General features: G+C 40.8%; 2 protein-coding genes across 5 annotated transcripts; one reads left to right on the forward strand and one right to left on the reverse strand.

Moving 5' to 3' along the window:
* Window positions 1-113: 113 nt before the first annotated feature.
* Window positions 114-14,680, reverse strand: LOC6650188 (probable ubiquitin carboxyl-terminal hydrolase FAF). 4 transcript variants are annotated; one of them, XM_002073363.4, is made up of 20 exons: window positions 14,479-14,680; window positions 12,611-13,418; window positions 11,291-11,439; window positions 9,989-11,214; window positions 9,312-9,911; window positions 7,935-9,242; window positions 6,509-7,874; window positions 6,039-6,441; window positions 5,658-5,973; window positions 5,441-5,594; window positions 5,233-5,383; window positions 4,865-5,173; window positions 4,681-4,792; window positions 4,501-4,610; window positions 4,081-4,432; window positions 3,757-4,016; window positions 3,098-3,689; window positions 2,661-3,032; window positions 2,137-2,314; window positions 1,410-1,467 (listed from the first exon to the last, which is right to left on the reverse strand). In XM_002073363.4, exons 2-19 carry the CDS (start codon window positions 12,895-12,897, stop codon window positions 2,144-2,146), a joined length of 8,238 nt encoding a protein of 2,745 aa, XP_002073399.2. In that variant the 5' UTR covers window positions 12,898-13,418; window positions 14,479-14,680; the 3' UTR covers window positions 1,410-1,467; window positions 2,137-2,143. The 4 variants fall into 4 exon arrangements, with proteins under 4 accessions (XP_023035856.1, XP_023035855.1, XP_002073399.2 ...); XM_015176628.3 differs by having other exon boundaries at window positions 2,661-3,035; XM_023180088.2 differs by lacking the exon at window positions 2,137-2,314 and having other exon boundaries at window positions 114-1,467; window positions 14,479-14,679.
* A 329-nt stretch (window positions 14,681-15,009) lies between these two features.
* On the forward strand, window positions 15,010-16,764 carry LOC6650189 (JNK1/MAPK8-associated membrane protein). Its single transcript, XM_002073364.4, has 6 exons — window positions 15,010-15,204; window positions 15,272-15,405; window positions 15,467-15,679; window positions 15,744-15,916; window positions 15,980-16,114; window positions 16,175-16,764. Exons 1-6 carry the CDS (start codon window positions 15,100-15,102, stop codon window positions 16,324-16,326), a joined length of 912 nt encoding a protein of 303 aa, XP_002073400.3. The 5' UTR covers window positions 15,010-15,099; the 3' UTR covers window positions 16,327-16,764.
* The last annotated feature ends 63 nt before the right edge of the window (window positions 16,765-16,827 follow it).

The following is a 16,827-nucleotide window of genomic DNA, read 5'->3' on the forward strand; positions in this document are numbered from 1 at the left end:
TGAATTTTCTTTAGCGAGATATACTGATGACTTTTTTTATTGCTGTTTCACGTTTTCACTTGACACGAAACCAAGAAAACAAACAAAACAAAAAATGCGATAATCCAGCACTGTTTGCTTTACAACATTTCGCGTTTTATTTTGCAACTTAAAACATAATAATTTAATAAATGTTTAACAAATTTCACTTAATACAAAAACACTAAATAATTAAAAATATATGTATATATATATACTTATAAACATAATCATGTTTTCTCCTTCCATATTTTCTTCTGGTTTTCGCTTTTTCTCGTTTTAGTTTTTCTTTAAATTTAGTCGATTTTTTATACTGTTTTGTTGTTGTTTTCTTAAAAGCATTTCACAAATTTCACTTGATTCTGCAGTTAGAAAAAAAAAACTAATGAATTGTTATGGAAACATTTTCAGGCGAGAGTACTGAGTACTTGAAGATGCAATTTGGTTTCAGTTTCTTGCCCTAATTCTGATTTTTGTTTTAACCGAATTTGTTGTTTCCTATTTAGCTTAGTCTGTTATTCTTTAATTTTTGTTTTATGTTTTTATATATATAGATTTATTTTTTTTTTTTATGTTTTTGATTTGATTCATTTCGGTTAGTAATAGTTAAGGTTGCTCGGCTTCAATACGTAATACATCATTCATATACTATATAAATACAATTATATGGTACTATAAACGTGTAACTTAACGCATCTTAGTATTTAGGAGTTGGTGTCTGTGTCTGTCTGTGTTTTTGAGTGTTTGTGTGATTTTGTGTATGTTTAAATGTGGCTTGTATTCCTTATGTTTGTGTATGTGTGTCTGTGGGTAATTTATTATAAAGTATACAATAACTATTTAAACACCTCATGGTACATGAACCTTCATACATTTTTTCATTATCATCGGCATTCTCATAATCATTATGAATATGACTGAGTTTTCATCGTCTAATTATCGTTTGTATTATCGCTGTTACTTCGATTTTTATATTCCATCCATTAGTTAATATCTACGATTAACTCATTTTAAGTCTGGTTTTTAATCAAACTAAGAAAACAATCTATAAAAATTTCAAATAAAAAACCCAAGCACAGATTTCATTATCATTAGGCTGATGTTTTGTTGGTTCTCTTAATGCTATGAATGCCTGTTGCTTATATTTTGTTCTTATTTGATTTTATTTCAAAGAACTTTTGTTTATTTTCGTTATTTCTGGTATTTAGAATTTTTTTAAATAAGGTTTTTCTCCATTCTTGAAGTAAGTTCATTGACGGCCGTTGTCGTTGCACTATTTGGCGCTGTTATTGCTATTGTTGGCGTTGTTTTTGTTGCCTCTGTAGTTGCTGCTGTTGTTGTTGTTGTTGTTGCTGTTGTTGTTGTTGTTGTCGTCGTCTCTTCTATTACTTCCTCAGTGTCATCATCCTTATTTTCCTCTACCTTTCTTCGCACTTTCCTGCGATATTTCTGTGAAAGGAGTAAAGAGAAACATAAAGTTAAGAAAGCTTTTGCAACATTGATAAATAGAATGGGAACACTACATGCTCATTATCCAGCGTCAGCGTGCCAAGAAAGCAGTAAGTATACAGGTGTTAAAAGCTATATCAAATAGGTTCTCATAGAAACAATGTTATACACTAAGTAGATTACAAAAATTTGTAATAGGCATTTATGTAGATTACATCATTATTTTTACGGCTTATTGAAATTTTGCTTTGAACAACGTTCATAATATCAATATTATTAAAATTTTATTAAATTTGTTTGTACTCGCAATCGGTATAACATTCTTTGCTAATAGGTTTATTTGATGGTGTCTGTATCGGTTTGTATTTGTGTGCGATTGATGTGTGTGTGTGTGTGTGTGTGTGTGTGTGTGTGTGTGTAATGAGTTGTGCTGTTTATCCAGAAGCTTGCAACATACATGAATAATATAAAATAATTAAGCCAAGGAAACGGCATTTGAAATGTTCGTAAATAATGAACAAAATGCGTTTCTTCTTTGTATTTTTTTTGGCCGTGAGGAACTAAAAGTTGAACGCAACATGAAAACAAAGGCACATAAAAAATAAGTGAGAATACAGTGGGTGGTTTGAGTAGGGCCAAGAAAAATTGACAACTCTAACTCTAACTAACTTGCAAATTAAATTAAGCGGCTTGAGGAACAGTTAGTAATATCACCACGTTGTTGTTGCTGCTGTTGGTGTTTTTGTTGCTGTTGTGACTGTAGTGGCAGCAGCTCCGCCGACAATTGATGTGGATGGAACAGCGCAGTCGGTGGCAATTTACCTCCCTTGGTACGAGCACGCAGACCCTGGACATATTTTTTTATTGTTTTTTTTTGGTTCAGTTAATGCGGCAAAGGATTTTGGAATATGACAACGAAACAAACAACAATCGCGCAAAGTATATTATGTTGTTTTGTAATAGAACAAGGGTTCAATTAAAAATTCACCACATATGACAGGTGGAGAGAGAGAAAAAGAGAAAGAGAGAGAGAGAGGGAGAGAGAGAAAGGAGTTTGGATAGTGTTCAATGTGTTTATTGTTTGTATTTGTATGGCTTGAACTGCTTTGGTAAAGAAATCTTTAATCTTTTCACTTGCTAATAATTTCCCAATCTTAAATGAAAAAAAAAAGGGCCTAAGTCTCACTAGTTACCTTTTTTACTGAATTTTCAACGTGTTCCATACTATTTGTGATGCCATTTATATTTGAATCGGCTGTAGTCTCCTGGGCACTGCTCTCTGTTTCGCTATTGGCTCCACTCCCACTTGTTACTGTGGCGGTAACGGGGGCCCCAGTACTAGGGGCTGTTCCACCGGAACCAGCTGACACGTGCGTGCCAAATAGTTGACGTGATAGGCGCGGAATGGCGGTACTATCTGCCGTACGAGGAGCCGGCCATTTGGTTGGCTGCATTTCGTCACTGCTTACAGTTCCCTCATGTTGACGGGTAGCTGGTTGTGACGTCTCCTGTTTGTTATCATCCAAATTAGACTCCAAATCGGACTCATTGTTCTCCTCTTGTTCCTGCTAAATGGATATCAATTAATAAAGAACAATATCGTAGCTGACGGTATCTAGATCAGTCTTACCGGTTTCTCGGTCACCTCCTCCGGACAGAGCTCAAATGCCATGGTCCAGGTGTTCTTAGCTGATTGCGATCTCTCTAGCATATAGCCATTGGTGTTGTCATTACTCTGTGCAGGTGGTGACCACGAATACGAATTGTACTGACAGCCAATGCCGCGCTGTCGCTCCAGCTCATCCTGAAGCCACTCCACGGCAATGGTCCATTGCCGACTTATAGTTGGACTAGTATTTAACATCTGCAGGGCTATTGGTGATTTGTGGAACAGTTGCGTCAGACATTTGATAATCTGATAGGCCCGCTTCTGATAGTGGGTTTTAGCTCTTTGTATCGTCTCCAGCAAACCCTCGCGTTCCTCGGCCACTCCGTTAAGGGCATTGTGGATGCGATGATGTTGCCACGAATCATCGATCAGTAAGATATTCAGCAACAGATCTGTATGATGACGCATGTCATGGCAGTAGGCGAAACCACACTGCCACAGCAGCTCGGTCAGTACGGCACGAGAGAAATGCGGATTCTCCCAGCTGCAGTATTGCAGTAATTTGAGACCCTCATCACCCACATTGGTGTCCTCTATCACTTTCTTGATATAACTGTGAGTATAAGAAACATATCTTTTTCAGTAATTGCCAATTATTTTTCTACATTTTATATATTTACCCGGTACGATTAAAAAGCAGATCCATGCAGTCGCTTGACAAGGGGGTTAGATCATCCTGCGTTACAGTGGGGTCCTTAAAGGGATTGGGCAGTGGTCGAGCATTCTGATTGGAGCTCTGACACTTCTCGCTTATATCGCTGCATCGAACCAAGTGTGAGACAACTTGATGTAGTTTACTGAACTCGGGATACTGGTATTTAATAGATGGACCAGGTCCATCATCCAAAGCCACTTGAATGAATTGCACTGGCACATTGAGCTAAAAAGAAATTATATGTTAATTAGCATAAGACTTCAATTTTGATAGTATACAATCGACTTACCTTTAGTAATTGTTGTTTCTCACGAAGGCCCAGGCCGACATACATACTAAATAAGCTAAAGTAATGTGGCAAATGTTTGCCATAATCTGCCGCATCTGACCTTAATAGACGCAGTACACTGATTAGCACCTGTTCACAGAGATTACTGCCCTCGTGGCCGGGTAGCGATTCGTCGTTAATGGCAAAGTGACAAAAGAACACAACCAACTTCACAAATACGGTACGGACCTCGGGTGACGGAGCCATGAGTATATACTCGCCAAGCCGCGATGGCGGCGAAAGTAAAGCATGATTGGCAAACCATTTACGCACTAATGCCGAGGAACGAATGTGATGTGAAAGCGTATCATACCTATTTGATGAACATAACAAATTGATTTATTAAAGTACAATTTTGTACCAATCTGAGCATGTTCTTACCATTCAATAACAGGACCACGCAATGATTTTTTCGTGCGGAAGCCAGTATGGAACAAAAACTGAGATGTCAATTGGACACCCAACAAGGAAAGCTCTTCAGCTGCGGGTGTCTGCAAGTTAAAAAAAAGAGCAAAGGCTCATTGTAATTTCAAAAGTTTAAAAGTAATATTAAAAACTTACAATTTTATCGCTTCGAGTAGAGGGTATGCTGCAGCTACCTAGTTTTTTAATGAAATTAAAGAATTCCACAGAGAATATGCTGCGCGAGTGTAGGAATCGTATATTCTGGTGCCTACATAAGGAAAAATATGGTTAAAGTTTTTGGCAGTTTGATTGCAATCATCATTTAATATATGTAACTTACCGTACACTCCGTTCGATGGGCTTTGGTAAAGGTAAAACCATATTTCGGCTTTCTGTTAGCGACAATTGCTCCACACTGGGCTCAAACTGGACAGGACTTTGATCGCAACGCGTATAAAACAGCATATAGGCATTCCACCATCGTTTTTGCCGGCGATACTGCATGCGTTTCAAATTGTTATCATAGATCTCTCCCATATAATCGCCACCGAAGCACTGAGCCTTCATTTCTTCGTCTTCGTGCATTTTGCATTCGGTTACTTCGCCATCGTCAAACTTGTACCATTGGCATTTACCATTGGCTGGATTTCTGCAAAAGATTAAAGATTTCATTTTTACAAAATGCTAGCCTAATCTTGGAATATTTACTTGGAAAGTATGTAGCTGAAGTAGTGTCCACCGGAGGCCTGCCCGCTGTGGACTACAATGCCGGTCAGTTCATATTTTGTTGTTTCAACATTTGTTTGACAATTATCACCTACTTCCACCACATCGCCCTCCAGTTTAGCTAGGCCAGAAACTAAACAGAGGTGAAGAAGATTAATAAATGAACCAAGAGACTGGTAAAATCATTCACCTGTATAGGGTTCCATATCCAGGATACGTGGAAATTCAAAATAATCATTGAACTTAATCGCACAGACGCGCTCGTAGTCGTATTCAAAGCGCTTCAGTTGTATGGCTAACACGGGAGGCAGCTTCTTCACGCAGAGCCGCTTAACGGTAACTACCTAAAAGAGGCAGAGAAAAATACTTATATCTACCATTGATTTGATATCCTGTTGGCTACTTACTTTTTTATCACATTTATCACAATGGTATGCATCGGCCCCCTCGAGCAGCTCTCCCTTGACATACTGCTCCAGAGATTCGGTTAATGAGCTATGATTCCTAATATCAACACTAAATACGCTAAATGGTTCCTCTTTGGAGTAGCGATGTGGGCACTCTTGACTGATCTTCTGATCGCTAAACGATCCACCCAACGTTGCATTCATCAATTGGGTGTGACCCAAAGCCTTAAGTCCCTCGTCGAGGCTTTCAAAAAGTGACATAAAGAACTCGACGGCATCCTGTTGCTCGCGTAGATTTACTGGCTCGCCTTGCAGCCTGCGAATAATGAAAGAAAAAGATATAGAACGATTTTCTTACTATATTTCTGCACGTTGACTTACTTGAAATGCGTCCAGAGGCCACGTGGTACATAGAACTGTAATGCACTGTGACCCAAGTGAGCGAATATAGCCTGGACGTGTTTAAGAATAACCACATGATAGCTTTTACGCACATCCGAACCATCCACTTCCCCCGTTCCGGATGAAGAGAAGGCACCAGAGAAAAATCCAGATCCAAGTCCTCCACCAGTCAAATCCGAATCGCCACTAAAGTCTTCACCTTCATTAGTGGCCGCTCCGTGGGCTTTAAGAATACCTACACGGACGGCCGGCACCATGTAAAGCTGTTGCAGCACCGAGTTCATATAACAGGTGGCTCCGGCATTTTTCAGTCCACAGAAACCTTTAATTGGTCTAGCACCCACCGGAGGCAGGTAATCCCATTCGCGCAGCGGATCTGTATCTGTAGTTTAGATCGGTCAATGGTTAGAAATTATAGTTACTAACAAAATCAAAGGGCACACACTTACCTGTGCAAACGAAATCGATTAGTGTATTAGTGAGTAGTTTCATATTAGGAACACAGAGCTGGCACAGAGCTATTAGGAGATCGCAGGCAGCGGCAATAGTGTGAGGACTGCGGCAAACCGGAGGTGGCACTGTATCCTGCCGAAGGACACCATGCCTACGTAAATGCAGAAATTCTCTCGAGGCCGTAAAAAGGAAATCATCGATAAGCTCATGAATTAACTCATTTAATTGAGCCTTCGAGTCGGGCACAAGGAAAAACATCAGTTCTTTTGCCAGACAGAGATGACCTTCAAGTAGCTCCTCATGGACCTGGGTGTCTCCGGTGGCTTTAACGTTCGCTTGAATGTGTTTCAACCATTTAATTTCATCTCCGAGAAGACCCTCGCCAATCTGCAGTGGCCAGTTGTAGATACAGCCATAGGAAAGAGTGCGACACAATACGGAGAAAAACTCGGCACAGGTGGCTTCGAATTGAGGTACCAAAGTCTTCAGAGAGCTCACCAGCAAATTGACCATATAGGTAAAGGGTTTCCTATCGCCGGCACAGTATGTGGAAGCCAAAAATAGTTGCTCCGAAGCTACTTGGCGTACATGTCTCAAAGGATTTTTTAATACAATTGATGTGATGAATTTGGGCCAGTTGGGATCGTTACTGAGAGACTCATTTGCGCTGGGATTGAGTATAAAAGAAATGGTAAGCACTTCAAGTGCCTCTTTGCACATACTAAAGTCCTGACCATCTGGAACAATCACCTCGTCTTCGAAATCACTGTTACTGCTACCCAAAGCCTGCAGATTGCCACAGGAAGAGGCCCAAGCCAGTTGAACCACCGCCTTAATGGTAGATATGTCTGGACACGACCATTGCAGAGTGGAACTAAATAGTGAGCGACATCGATCGCCCTCCGGGCTTGCCGATAGCATTTCTGTAGCCAATATAACTGCCAACTTAGATGAAATGGCTCTCAATGTGCCCTGTGATCCATTCGGTATAGATGAGAAATTTTGCTTCAGTATATCCACCTGGGAGCGGGCTCCGTTATCGACATCACAGATCAATGGCTCGTCACCCACTCGTGACAAAACGCTGCCAACGATATATAGGAAGAGCTTGGCCAATCGCAGAACACATTGAAAAGAGGCGCGTTTCGTGTGCATATCGGCACTGGGCAAAAAGTTGTTCTTGGTTAACAGCTCGAGCACAAAATGAGCGCAACCGGAATGCATCCAAGACGATTGTATTTGAAGAGCGGCATCTCCCAGCGGTTCTAAAGCGGGTATCAGAAGACCATGCAAAACGCTAAGATTGTACAACACCTGGCCGGGCGAAGGATGCAGGAACATCTCTTCTGGCGTACAACTTTCCTGTAATTGATCATACTTAATCACCAATTCAGAACTAGGCAATACGATTATTAAGCTTACCGCTTCAGTTTCGTTGCTCGTCGGTTGTTGCTCACCGCTAGTCATCGAGTTAATCACATCATCTTCAATCTTGGTGATTTTTTCGGCTAATTGTGGTTTGGGCACTCGACACATCAGCTGAAGCATTCGCATTGTCTGGCGGTCACAGGGCAGGAGATGGAGCAGAACCTTGGCACTGTCACGCAGCCGTCCATGGTCCAGATCACTGCCAAGCTGATAAAGCTTTAGGAAGAACTCGGTGTATTGAAAGTTCTGTGAAATAATCACGCCAGGCAGAGTACTCTCCGACTCCACGCGCTGCATATCAGGGCATGGTCGCGGAGGTGATCCAGTGCTTGAATCGCTGGAGGAATCGGGACTGCTAGCCAGGCCAGTTCCAACTGGGGTCAACTTAGCCGTTAGGATCATTTTATCTCGTATAGTATACTGATAAAGGGGATTGATTTCGTCGGAAACCTCTATCAGCTCGCCGTTTGTGTAAAACAGATCCACTTTGATGTTGGCCGTCGATGTACCCTTGATTCGTTTAAGCAGATTCCGCTTGAAGGCCGCCATGGTCTCATTGCTGTGCGTCACAATCTCAATGTCGTCGATGGGCCGTCCGGGATTCTGGAACCGGATGTAAAGACTAGTGTTTTTGCCGCGAGTTACACGACTCAGTGGTAGGTGGATACGATCCCCGCTAAAGGAGCGATCGCATTCCTTAATGTACTCCTGCAGCACCTTAATAATACGGCACATCTTCTCGGCCTCGATGAAGCACATTTTAGAGTCCTTTGAGTCATTGGCATCATCCGCCTGATTGTTGGCATCGTCCTCTCCCAACGGGGCTTTACCCAAAATCAGTATGTTGCCATAATGGGTTCGCAGTCTCGAACAGCATTCTCCAATAAACATTTCATGAAATTCAGCAATATTCTCCTGCAAACGTGGCCCCAAGGCCGTGGAAACCTCTTTGAGCAGATCTATGGCCTTATTGGCAATCTCTTCGCCTCCCGTGGTTATCACACGCCACAGATAGTCCTTGCCGATTAGATCTTCGTTATCCAGCATATAGCCACGATGAATGGCCTTCAGTTTGTCCTCCTTAGAATTGACCGCTTTAAAAAAGCGCTCGAAACACTTTATACCGCTTTCAGTCAGCAAATGTGGATCCAGCTGCAGAATGTTGTTCTCAAAGAAATCCTTATTGATGCCTGGATCCAAATCCGGTTCCTCGCCCATTAGTTTACCGAACCAGCGGAAACATTCCTCGCGATCCGACGGGAAAACAGCATTTACCGCTAGACAATGCCAGATTTGCTTAGCCTTCAAGTGAGACAAAGACAAACACCGTATTTAGCAAGGGAAGCAAGGAGGATGGAATCGTGTACTTACCTGATCGGCACATAGCCAGAGCTGGCCATCCTTGAGCAGAAATTTGAGAAATTCCAAGCGTTCAGCAATTTGCACATGATGCGGAAACCGTCCATCAATCAAAATGCTAGCTGGATCCAGACTTGGTGTTTCGCTGACCATATGACGGATTTTATCCATATAGGCGGTTAAGCTATTTGTGACCAGTATGACCAAGGAATAGTCATTCTGTAACCGCTCGATAACCTGCTGACGATTGGTGCTAGTCTGGGTACGTGGCGCATGACTAGGCGATGTATCATATAGGCAACATATATCCCGGATGAGTCGCAGCGCAGGCAGAACCCATGAATCACCTGCCTTTAGTTCGCCCACGCATTTGTCCAACCATATCGTCTTCTGTGCATCACGCTCCTGGGAACAACTGTAGTCAAGGATTTTAACGTGTGCACCGATTGCCTGATCCAGTACTTCTGGCGGCACTTCCTGACTGTGGGCTAAAGTCCAAAATAGTTTGAGCACTTTCTGGGCCATTACACCGTTTTTATCGTCCTCGGCCAGACGGCGAATAAGCTCTAAAAGTCGTTCCCTCTGACGTTTATTGGCTGTTGTCATGCTAGCCTGCACATGGGGAAAAAGGATAAAGATATTAAAGTTGTGGTCACATATTCGAGATATTTGTTGATTCAAAGACTTACCTGAAACGCCTCAAACAGATGATCTAACTGCTCAGGAGTAAAATCCCAGGCTAATTTGGCCAACAGGTCGTGTACGTTTTTTACAATCGCCTCGTGTTTGCCCGCCTGGGCCCGCCACACTGCGTCCAGGTCGTCTAATGTTAGAGCCTGTTCTTTTATCAGAAAGCGTATAATTTTCTCCAACTTTTCCACATATTGAGGCTGATGCAGCGAATCTTTGAGAACAATACCAAGTACATCCGATGACTTAATCCATTGGGCCATACGCTCAGCTGTCAACCAGTCCATTTCCATTTCATCCGGCATGCAGTGGGGCAACGGTTGGGAGCGATGCGAGTAATAAGCAACCGAGGAGAGAACTTTATTGATCTCGTTCAAGGCATTCATCTTTCCATTAAAGCTGGAGACTTGCAGCAGACGTAAAATCATCTTCAGACGAAACATCTCCAAATCTCGTATCAGTTCCTCCTGACCCGTTAGACGGCTGGCTAGAGAGCGGGCTGATTTCACAATGCCATTGATATAGTCGTTGCGTCCCTCAGGCTTCACCTCCCGTTTTAGTTCTTCGTCTGTAAAACTATCCAGTAGATCAAGGACCACATTCCAAGTGGGCATAAAGTACTTGGCTATTGTGGCTGGTGTAAGAAGCTCATGGCACTGGCCAAAGGGTCGCAGCAGGCTATGTATAAGAGCCAATGTCAAACGATTATCCTGAGCAGTGCCATCTCCGCTGGAGCTATCCGAGGCTGCACTTTTTCCTGAACCCTTTTTTTGGTTTTGATTGCGCTTCAAAATTTCCAGTCCACTATTAAATCGCTCTAGAAGATTGTCAAAGCCACCCAACTGACCGAAACGATTGATGAGATCCACAAGCCAGCCTCGAGCATTTTTTGGTTCTGGCGGCGGCCGCGCAAACATCTTATTACTGTCCAGCACACCCCAGATGCAATCGGGGGCAGCAAAGCATTCCGGCTGTCGGGCAGCATTGAAAGTGTTGAATTTATTGTCCGGATCGAACACAATGGCTAACAGATCAAGCAGATACGGATTATCCCGCTGCATGTGGATGGCTATCAAGTGTAAAAGCTTGCCACAAGACACCAGGATACAGTGATGAATATTGTATTTCCATGAGTTTACTGCCTCGTCGGTTAGGATTTTGGCAAACGAAGTGCTTAGGCCATTGCGATAGAACTCCACACAGGGCTCACAGTCATGATCCACACCTTCGAAAGAAAGGATTTAAAAAAAGACAATTAAAAAACCATGACCATGGAAAACACACTGATATATGCTACTTACCAGCCTGAGTTAACTCGATGGCCGCATTTAGAAGCACTTCCAACTCCTGTTCTGGCAAAACTGGTACCACCCATCGAGGATTGGATATCTTTTGTGTTAGCGAGCGTAGTTTAGTGGTGGGAAATGAAGATATCAATTTCTCCGGAGACCTGGACATGGTTAAATAAGTAAAAAAACAAATAAAAAGAAAATACAAACACAAATTAAAGCACAAATTCAAGTTCATGAGTCAGTGTGGTAAGAGATAAGATATGCATGTACATATGTATATACCCTTTCTGAATGTATAGTATGTAATTGAAATCATTATGCCCATAAAATTTTATTTTAACAGTGTGTATTGGCTTTATTACGTTAATTACCCTAGATAGTACTATCTTAATTTTTTTTTTAAACAAATACAAAAAAGGTTATCCAAAAACAAATTAGTTAAAGAAGAAATATTGCTAATTTTTGGTAGGAGGAACATAAAATCATGGGAATTTAATAAAATCATAAAATCAATTGGATAATATAGAGGTAAATAATTTGTACTATTCAAATTTTGGTTTTTAAAATTATGAGCTTAAATTTTTTAAAAATTCATAGATCATTTCGTTTTCTTTTGTTAAAATTGTTCTTTGTTATTTGTTATTATCGTTTTTCCTTCCTTCACTTTGCTTTTCTTCTGTTTATAATTCTTGCATAGGCTGTCTCATTCTTTTGGGCTAAACAATTAAGAGTTTGAAATTAAATTTTCATTGCTTTTTGAATATTTTGTATGTTTATTTTTTTGATGACGACAGCTCTTGAATTATTTAATCTCTCCCCTCTCTCCACAATCACTTCTACAGATGCTAAAGAGCAGACAGACAGGTGTGAGGAAAATCAGCTGTGAGCAGGCAACACCATACACACACACACACACACACCCAACGAGTGAAAGAGAGGGATAAGAATGGTAATCATGTGAGTGTGTATGTGTGAGAGATTTTTATGTTATTTTATTTAAATTTCAATTTTTAGCAAAATTGAAAATAATTTAGCTTAAATAAACACCCACAACACTCTGCTCCTTCCACCTATATCTAGACAAACAAAGAATTGAATAAAATAAAAGAAAAGAAAGGAAACTGCGCAAAAGTAAACAGAAACATGCCTGAGGTTGGTTAATCTTCGTGGAGAAAAGCGGATAGGTGGTTGGGTGGGATACACACCCTAAACTCAAATAATTCCCCATACTCACTTATCCTCTTCACTAATTAAGTTTAAGGCCCCGCCCCCGCCCCCATCCAATGGATGTAAACAGACATAAAAAAAAAGGAAATTTCATTCACTTACACTGTGGTCACCGTGCTATCCAATGATGACGACGTTGTGGCCGGTCCTTCCAAGGAATCTCCTGCTGGAGTAGCCGGCGTTTGCTCTCCGCTCTGAGTCTCAATTGCTCCGCCGCCGCCGCCACCACCTCCGCTGCCTCCTCCACTGCCGTTGCCTCCTGTGTTGCTAGTTCCGTTACCCGTTCCATGAGCTGGACTGGCCGTGGTTGTGTTTGTGCTGTTGCTGCTGCTATTATTTGTGGTGGTCAGTGGTTGTCCCGTGTTTTGTCGTCTCGTATCGAAAGTCATTTTCGGGCGAAGTTAACGAAGAGGAGGGCGGGTATGAATTATATATATATATATATATATATATATAAGTGTGTGTGTGTATTGTTGTTGTAATTCTATTTGCAGTCTACCACTGGGCGGCTTCTTGTTGGATTTTTGGCTTTGATTATATGGCAGTCCTGGTTCCTGATGCAGGGAGGCAAAGGGAGGAATGGCCCAGTTATGTTGTTGTTGCTGGTGTTGGTTAATGCTGCTCTGTTAGGTGGCAACCAATTTTTAATTTTTTAATTATTTTTTTTTTTTTTTTGAGGCACTGTTGGTCGTTTCCGGTGTTCCAAAGACCTTTCTCTCTTCACCTTATTTCCCGTTCCTATATTCTCTAAGGTAAATTTCTTCTTGGATTATGGGTTGCTTTTGTTTTATATTTTTGTAGGTTTTTTTCTTGTCTTAAATCGGCTGCTGCTGCTCTTCGCGGCACTCGGCGTTTCGTTTACATATTCCTCTTTCTGCTCGGCAAATCACAAATTGCAAAAATCTATAAACTGCAACGAAAACCAAGCCAAAGAAGACACAAAGAACGAACGAAGAAAAAGAGGAAAATACGTAAATACAACGAATACAAAAGAGAGAGACCGAAAAAACGCACACACACTTGCACACATTCACAGAGCCGAGGACCGCGCACGCAATAATATACAAATATATATGTACATATGTGTAAGTGTGCTTGTGTTGGGGTATATGAAAAATCAATATTATTTAATAGAAGATAGAGCCAAGAGAGGGGCAAGCGGTGGCCGGGTTAGACAGCAAGCGCCAAATAGTGCTCCAAAAGCCTCCCCTTTACCCGCCTACCTACCTTCTTCATTTTTATTACTCTTACTCTCTTCTTCACACACTTTCCACACTCTCTCTCTTTCTCTCTACGTCAATCTCTCGCTTGCCTAATATGTGAATTTAATTAAATTGTGTTTTTGTTTTACTTTAGATTGTGTTTTTGTGTTTCATTTCTCTATTTATTTATTTTGTTAAACAAAGAACATATTCTTATTTTTTTTTTGTTGGTTTGCCACTAAATTGAGAGATTAAGAATTACATCATGTGGCTGTCACTAGACCGTCAACCCGGCACAAATCCTAAATGCAAATCCTTAGGAGCACACCAAAGCGGAATGTAAATTATTGGGTGGGAGGCGGATAGTGGCGCGTTGGGGTGAAATAGAGAGAGAGAAAGAGGTGTGTTTGTGTGTTGCAATGAGAAAATAACTACGCACAACATTTCTACACTTTTTATCGGCTATTAAATTATTCGCCATTTCTGGGCGTGGAGCACTGAAAATTTTTGAAGTTTCCCGTTTGTCGGCAAAGTCCTCGTACTCCAGTTCGTGTGCAGAGTTCGAGATCTGGAGCGGATCACCCTCAAGGACAGCGACAACACTGCGCCTTCTTGTTATTTTTTTTCACTTCACTTCCAATATTCACTCACATATATATAGATATGTATATATATATATATATATATATGTATATATTTACATATATATATGTGTAGGAGCACACACATACACTTTTTATTTGCGAATCGAACAATCGCCCAACTCACCATTTTTTTTCCATCCGCCCAAAAAACACTTTGCCTCTTTTATTTGCACTTTTGCAAGCCTTTATAATCCACAACACAGCTTGCAATGTCACAATTTCATGCTTGCTGGCACTTTTCCTATTTTATATACTCCTTTTTCGGGTTTTTTTTTTGCAAATTTTTATAAATCAGCCGGCCAATATGGCGTCAGCTTTGGTTGCTAATGATGGGACAGTTTCACCCATCTCTAAACGATATTATAGTTAACTATTGTGTGACCAGAGATTTTGAACGTTGCCAGAAACAAATTCTAAGAGTTCCCAGCAAAACAAGTCACAGGGCAAAAGATTGCACAGAGAAAAATATGTGACGTAAATAATAATTGCAATCGCCTAATTTATAATTTGTTTAATTAATGCTTGTTCCTTCTATTCAAATTAAATGCCGTTTTGTTTATTTAATTTAAGACTCTAGGAATAAACATAAAAAAATGACGACGTTTAGTTCATTAATTGTTGTGATGAACATTGATGACGTAGATACTCAATATGAAGCAAAGAATTGGCTATCTTCTGTCTGTTGAAATCATACACTGACTTTCTTGGGCGCTTTAAGAGTCGGACAACTAGTGGGACTAAAATTATGACAACAACTATCCCAAGTCGTTGTCCTGGCGCCTACTGTGGACGGTCTTTGCTGGAGAATGGAAGTTGGAGTAACTGCGGTGTGTGCTCACGTGGATATCGGGTATAAGCTTGGAATTTAATTGTTTTTATTTCTGTTGATGTTACTGTTCATTCGTCGCGTTTTTCAGGTTGATGAGAACTATGCTTGTACACCATGTCGTGATGAATTGAGCACATATTCCTGGCTGTACCTTGGATTTATGACAATGTTGCCACTAATGATGCACTGCGTCTTTATTGACATGGACGCCAAAGATCGCAAGTGAGTAGAAACCGTGTGTTATTAGTATCGAGGAGAAGGTTAACAAATGCCTGCTTTGTAGATTTTCTCGGAAGCAATTAATCCTTACCGCCAGCGCATTTATCGAGGTGGCTGTGTCGGCTATTTTATCCGCACTCTTCATGGAGCCCCTATGGGAGTTGCGGCTTTATGCGTGCGACGTTCGAAAACTAACCGATTGGTACACTCTGTTCTATAATCCTCAGCCCAACTATGAGGCCCGAGTGTATTGCACGCAGGAAGCAGTATATCCCTTGTAATTAACAAGACGTCCCCGTCCTGGGCAGCCAAATAATTGATTCGTCTTTTCTTTACCGCAGGCAAACTGTAGTCTTGGTATTTTATTTTCTGTGTCTGGTTAATATGTTTCTTATACGTCCTCTAATCTGTTCCCTGATGGATGTGAAAGGAAAAAACAAGGCACCCATCTACTCAGCTCTTTACTTTCTACCGCTTCTTACCCTTGTTCACGCCTTGGGCGGTGGACTTATATGTGAGTGGCAGGGGAAACAAGTGCTTAAAGCTTAACTTTATATCATTTACTGTGATCTTTCAGATTATTCGTTTCCCTATCTCAGTGTGGCCATATCGATGGTCGCCAACGCCATTCACTATTCACTGAAAATAGATCAAACACTAAAGGCTCTTGTCTGCTCTTCAGTTTGGGAGCTGAAGAATGTCGTCATCATTTGTGAGTTTCCGTTTGAGTATCTGCAATTCTTGTTGGTTAATTACAATTATTTTCTTTTAGCGGTGCACTGGCTATTACTTGCCTATGGCATTGCCTCACTTAACTATCATTATGCCTTTTTGTGCCTTGTGCCGTTTCCCACATTATTCTATATATTAACTGTGCGCTTCACGGATCCTGGCGAATTTCGTGAGATAGAATCGCGTATTTGATGCGGAGATGTACAAATGCACGTATTTCACGGACGCGGCGGGAATAGGCGATCCACAGTTGTTATCTATGTGTAGTATGTGTGTCGTTTAATTTATTTTCACTTAGTACCTAAGATACTTAACAATCTAACTAGCTATATATGTATGTATGTATATTATATTGTATTTAGTACGTAGTGTATATTGTATCGTCCCATATCATCATTGCATCATTTTGTTTTTAATTATATGTACTTCACATTAATTACATTAAGTGACAATTTTCGATTCATCAATTCTTTCCCAAATGGAACTAGTGTCTGGGACTGAAACTGACTGAACTTAAGAATGGGGGCTCCATTTTTGCAAATTTGCTTAGAAATAATGTACATTTGAAGCCAAAAAAATTTAAATAAAAATTGCATGTCCTTGTCCACATGGAACCATATATCAATTAAACAACCAAATTCATATTTGTTTAATAAGATTATCATTAATTTTTGATTTAATCCATTTAATCTT

This window comes from Drosophila willistoni, chromosome 3R (assembly GCF_018902025.1).
Source record: "Drosophila willistoni isolate 14030-0811.24 chromosome 3R, UCI_dwil_1.1, whole genome shotgun sequence".
In the NCBI taxonomy this organism is placed as follows: Eukaryota; Metazoa; Arthropoda; class Insecta; order Diptera; family Drosophilidae; genus Drosophila; species Drosophila willistoni.